The 6000-nt window shown below is 42.5% G+C and overlaps 1 protein-coding gene across 3 annotated transcripts in view; it reads right to left on the bottom strand.

Moving 5' to 3' along the window:
* Window positions 1-1023: 1023 nt before the first annotated feature.
* Window positions 1024-6000, bottom strand: part of AFG2A (AFG2 AAA ATPase homolog A) — a 331389-nt gene continuing 326412 nt past the window's right edge. For all 3 annotated transcript variants that reach the window (XM_057546786.1, XM_057546785.1, XM_007172385.2), the window contains one exon: window positions 1024-1964. In XM_057546786.1, coding sequence (XP_057402769.1) covers window positions 1788-1964 — 177 coding nt within the window. In that variant the 3' untranslated portion in view covers window positions 1024-1787. The remainder of the gene's footprint in view (window positions 1965-6000) is intronic.

Genomic DNA, 6000 nt, shown 5'->3' with positions numbered 1-6000 from the left:
CTGATGAACTATATTTTTAATATTATTTCATTTTAGTTAAAATCTCAAATAGCCATGTGACTAGTGACTATTTTATTTGACAGCACATTTATATATATATGTTTTTGGCTGCACCACACGGCTTGCGGGATCTTAGTTCCCAGACCAGGGATTGAACCCAGGCCCTTGGAAGTGAAAGCGTGGAGTCCTAACCACTGGACGGCCAGGGAATTCCCAGCACATTCCTAAATAGTAGTAATATTCTTCGTCCCTTGGGTGGTTTTATGTACTAATAAACCAATGTAGTCTGGGTAAAACCACCTTGCAAATCTACTTTAAAAAAAAATTATTTATTTTTGTTTATGATTTTTGCCTGTGTTGGGTCTTCGTTGCTGCATGCGGGCTTTCTCTAGTTGTGGCGAGCGGGGGCTACTCTTTGTTGTGGTGCGCGGGTTTCTCATTGTGGTGGCTTCTCTTGCTGTGGAGCACGGGCTCTAGAGCACATGGGCTTCAGGAGATGCGGTGCATGGGCTCAGTAGTTGTGGCTCGCAAGCTCTAGAGCGCAGGCTTCAGTGGTTGTGGCGCACGGGCTTAGTTGCTCCATGGCGTGTGGGATCTTCCCGGACCAGGGCTCGAACCCATGTCCCCTGTATTGGCAGGCGGATTCTTAACCACTGTGCCACCAGGGAAGCCCGCAAATCTATTTCTGATAGTCAAAGGATGAAATAGCTGAGATGTGATTTCAGAATATCTACCACCACAAAACTGTACAGCCCTGTTATTTTGATAATCAGGTATTTCTCGCCTGACTTGTCTTTCTGGGAATTTTCAAAGATCTACAGTGACTGGGTTTAAGTACACATTCTTTTCATTGCCAGCTTCTGAACTGGAAGTCAACCAATCAATTTCCAACAGCTTTTTCAAGGATATTTATGGAGTATTAAAGTGTCAAGAAATCTCAAGGATAAATAATTTGGAGCATAAATACAGATATTTAGAATGCAACGTAAGACAATATGATTAAGAGTACAAGTTGGTTTTTCTTTGAACTGAAGAAGTTTATTGGTAACCTGGAAATGCATACAAGTTAAAACATGAATACCTCATATGGTTAATTTATAGCATGTTTATGAAAACAAGAAAAAGAAAAAATAAACACAAGGACTTCTAGGTCTGGACTGGGCTTATATTTCCAATTTTTTAAACTTTCAAAGGGCATTATAGTATGTGAAATAACTCTCAATTCTTTTTTTAATTGCCATAAGTACAGGTTAAGAAGGCTAAAGCGAAAATGTTAAGTCTGAATTATAATGAGAACAAATACGTATTTGGAAATAAGGTCACATAAGCCTAGCTGGTGCTTTAGCCATTTCATGGGCTGGCCTTCAAAATTAGAGGTTTGTAAATAATTTTCACCGTGCTTTTATCTACACGCATTTTCTATGTTCTTGTATAAAACTGATGCCCACAGTTTTGGTATTTGGAAATGCACTGAAATGGATTCTGGAGTAAGGAAAGCATTCCGTGGGAGGAATGAACCAGGTCAAATAATGAAAAAGCTAAAAGTTTGCCTTTTAAAACTCAGCACACATTTCCGGATAAAACTGACTTAAACTCTTGTCCAGAGATTTTTCATGGATATTTTCACTGTTGCCATATGATTCAAAATGTCTATAAGAACTGAAGCCCCTCAATCTAGTCAACATATTTCAGACATTTTGCTTATTAAGGGCTATTCTGACACTCTTTAGAAAAGAAACAAGTTTTCTCTAGAAAGTATTTTTAGCAAAATGAATATGTATATTTTCTCAGAGCACATGCAGCCCACTCTTCTCTTGATAATCTTCATAGAAACGTCTCAATGATTCAGGAAGTCTGGGTGTCACGATGCTCAAGGCTCGAGTAAAGTGTTTTTTCGTAATGCTTTTGGCTTGAATGTCTTCTTCCAGAGCCAGAAGGCCTGCCTCTTTACATACGGCTATAATCTGAAACAATACAAACAAACAAAAACAAAAACAAACAAAAAAAAAAGGAGAGAGAAAACAATCAATACTGTTTTTTAGAAATGTTAACATTTGAAATATTCATCCGTGGTAACTTCTACAACTATAAGCCTATCCTTAAAATTTATCTTTGGGAGTCATTCCACTTGTCTTCAAAAGGATAAAAAGTAATCACCTTCATTTCAAAACAACATATTAAGTACTGAGATCCAGGAGCGGCAAAAAGATACATGTTATGGCGTTTGCTCTTAAGGAGCTTACAATTGTAAAGGTGGAGCGGACGTGCACGGCGCAGCCCTCTAACACGGGACGACAAAGGATGTCTGTGGGGGGGGGGGGGCGTGGACGGGGGAGAAGCCCAGCGATAAGGGGAGGGCCGCGGAAGGAGGCACTGATGGAGAGTGAGGGCCTGCACAGCAGCACACCTTGTCATAGCACAGAATTTCCACATTCCTTTCAACCTGTGATCTATTACCAACATGTAAAAGCATTTCTTTATGTGCATCTCCTTAATGAGTTCTTAAATCTTAGGAATATCAGATAGAGTTGTTTCCGTTTACTTTGGAGAGCTGCATTAGAACAGAGAAGTGAATTCTGTTTACTCAGCGAGGAAAGCTGGGAGAATTGAAAAGAATCTGGGGAGGCGGTGGAGTGGATGCAGAGGGAGGGAGGAGAGAGTGGGAGGTAGGAAAACGGAAGGGAGGAAGGTTCAAGTCTTGAATCCTGAAATGTGTTTTAAGCTCTCCGGACTTCAGACAGCGGAAGCGGGCTGATGCCAGTGTCATTCTAAAGACACATTACTGTGGTGAAAAGAGCTTGTGGGATGAAAAGAGATATTGTGATTTTCAGGGCAACAGGGAAAACAGTGATTGATATTGACTGCACCCTTATATCGGTAAATGAAAGGGCCAGCTGAAACACATTTGTCCAGCCATTCAGCATATTTTCTCTGTTTGTTCACTTACTGAAAAGAGTTCCTCTGCTTATGCTGGGCTAATGGCTGCCAAAGCAGTTTAGTAGCTCTTTAGGGGATTTAGCAGCATGTTTAGGGAGCTTTCAAAAAAACATGCATAGATTTAAATGGCTTTGTCAAATTACGACAATGTAACTGTTAGTTCTGGGCTTCATTAATGAGCACTGAAGTCGACTATAGTGGTTATGCATGTTAATGCTTTTCCAAAAAGAATGGCTACCAACTTGTTGAAGGAAAAAACAAAACTTCTAGGGATTAGTGAAACAACTTCATCACATATTCTGGTGCAAAAAGGGCTACTTGAAAATCAGATGTGATATTTAATAAGCACAATAAAAGCACATAAGACGCCCCCATGGTAAACTGGCTCTATTCTGTTCCAAAGGAACCTTGGGGACCTCCAGAAGGAGGTGAAGGGACCAAGTACGGAGAGCTCAATCCCCTCCTCCCCTCCATCTGAGCAGCACTTCTTTCATCTGTGCAAGAATCTGAAGCGATGGTTGCAAGGCTGAAAAGCAGGAAGAAGAGTCACTGCAAGAGGCACAGAGGACTGAATTTCCTGCTCGCTGGTGCAGTTCGAGCTGCTTCTCTGAGACAGTACAGGAAAGGTTTCCGCTGTGTGGCTCACCCCTCAGGCTAAGCCGAGTAGAGGTTACTACCACTGGGCCAATGCCCTGTCTTACACACTTCATACCTGACACTTCCCTCAGAGAATACCGGACCCAGCACGTAATGACTACAAACACTTACTGAACACCCACCATGTGTGCTAGACAATTACTAATGACTTCACTAATTAACTGCTGTGGGACTTGTGCCCCCAGGTTTTGTACATGCAGTGGCCCCATCGCAGAGGTGTGTGTGGAGCCTGATGGAAGCGTGGCAAATGGAGTGGTGGTGAGCGGCAGGGGAGGGAGGTTGGGTTGGGTTGAGGAAAGAAGGGGAGGCGCAAGGCTGCTTGGAACCTCTCAAAATTCCTGGAATTTGGTTCATGTGGCCGGGTGGCTAATATTGCTGGCACATTTGAGAAAGTGAACCAACAGTCTAGTAAGGCTTCCTCTCTCAGTACACAGTAATCAAACTGGGAGAAGAAGAAATGATTATACTCCTCTAATAACTGGAATCTCAGGTAGCCTAACATGTCAAGGTAGGGAAATGTAGGTAGTGGGAAGAGAGGTCACTGAGGCCTCGAAGGCCGTCCTTGGGGTCGGCTCCCCTGAGCAATTCCTCTTTGCAGATCAACCTTCCTTCCTTCATATCTGCATCTATAGATTTTTCTCTAAGCTATAAACTGCTCTTTGCCCTTAGCTTCTACGGCAGTGGCAGAGGGGGGCACTGGTGGTGGTCAGAGCAGTAACTGCCATTTGAAAGCTGGATGTTAGTAACTTGGGGCCTTCGGTATATGTTAACATTTCACAATAATTTGCCAACTATATTTAATACTGGCCTGACCCTTAATTAACAATTTCTACAGAATTGTGAGGTATAGAAAACTTGGACAGAGTTTTGACTAAAGCACTAAGAAATGTTTGGATTACACAGAGATGACCTTTAGAATCTCTGGGAGACAATGACAAGGGAAACAGAGCAGCTGAATACTGGTACTCAAGCACCTCATATGAAGTTGTCTTCCCTTGTGTAGAAGGAGCCCAGCTGTTTGCAGTTCTAGGGTGGCTGAGGGCTGCCTGAATTCAACACTTGCTTCAATAAACCTTATCCTGTTTCTTTTTATTTACAAGGGATGCCCTGAAGAACCAGTCAATTAGGCAATCCTTTCTGCCACTTTTATTTTCCTATCATATTTGCTTAGCAATATACAACAAGTAATTGAGAGGAAATAGAACTCTACTCATAATTAACCCGTCACTCATCAATCAACATCCACTGAATGGCTACTCTGCTCAACAACTAGGTGAGGCCAGCTGGAGGGTCCAGAGATGTCCAAGACATAGTATTAAGAGGTACCACTAGCAAGGCAAAAGGAAAGTGCTTTGGTAGGGAAAGAAGGAAGAAATTATTGGTTCATAAACTGGAGTGGGAAGGACAGAATTTAGATATGCACACAGGAAAGGAAGGGGCATTCTGAGCAGAAGAAATAAAGTGAGCAACGAGGGGAGAAAGAGACCAGGACTTACAAGGATCTAGCCTCAGTATCCAAAATGGAGGGGGAAAAAAAAGAAAAGAGTAATTCTGTCATGAAAATGTCACTAAAAATAACAATGATAGTTTTCAGAAGTCACGTGGGCCATAATGACAGTAAAGGCTAGCCAACGACAGTCATCTCTAATGCTCTAAACCCAGGTCACAAGCAGATGATGCGCTAGCAGCTGACAGAGCATAACTCCTAGAAGATCCTTTGTTTTTATTTTTTTCCCCATAAAAGGGCTTTTTAGTAGAAATTCCAAAAGGAAAAACATTAATCAGATTATTGGTTCTTCTCTCCTAACTCCAATAAGAAGACAGGCCCGGAAATGCAAGTATTCTTAGGAGATCCATTTCATGATGGCTGGTTTCTATTTGCCCTGGGTCATTTATTTTGGCATGAGTTCCAAGATACCATGCTTCCCAAGAAAAGTGCAGCTTTCCTGCTTGTTTTCATGGCCCATGCCAGCATTCCCCTTGACATATTAGTGTCTTTTCAGAGGAAGAAGTATTGCATGATCAAATAGGTTTTAGGTAGCACTGTATATACTCTGTCTCCCACAAAGCACAGCAGAATGCTAAAGATTTCTGTGAAGCCTAGCAATGATGATCTGCTTAACTTTTTTAACCTGATGTTTTTCCCACAGAACTTCTACCTGTCCTCTGTTTCTGGCAGAACACCTATATAAATGGTTACCTTCAGGGCCACTGCTGACCTTCAGCACGTGCTCTGGGAGGTGCTCACCCACACCAAGCAGCTCAGTCTAGGCACAGCATGGCTCTTGCCCAGCTTATACCCTTTTCTCTTCTGCTCTCACCTATTCCAGACCGGAGAGAACGGGGAGGGCTGAGCAGGAGAGGCTGCAGGAGGGCCAGCCTGCTGGACGCGGTCAAGGGGCAGCA

The sequence above is a fragment of the Balaenoptera acutorostrata genome, chromosome 5 (assembly GCF_949987535.1).
Source record: "Balaenoptera acutorostrata chromosome 5, mBalAcu1.1, whole genome shotgun sequence".
Lineage (NCBI taxonomy): Eukaryota > Metazoa > Chordata > Mammalia > Artiodactyla > Balaenopteridae > Balaenoptera > Balaenoptera acutorostrata.
This window is presented reverse-complemented; position numbering and strand designations above follow the sequence as displayed.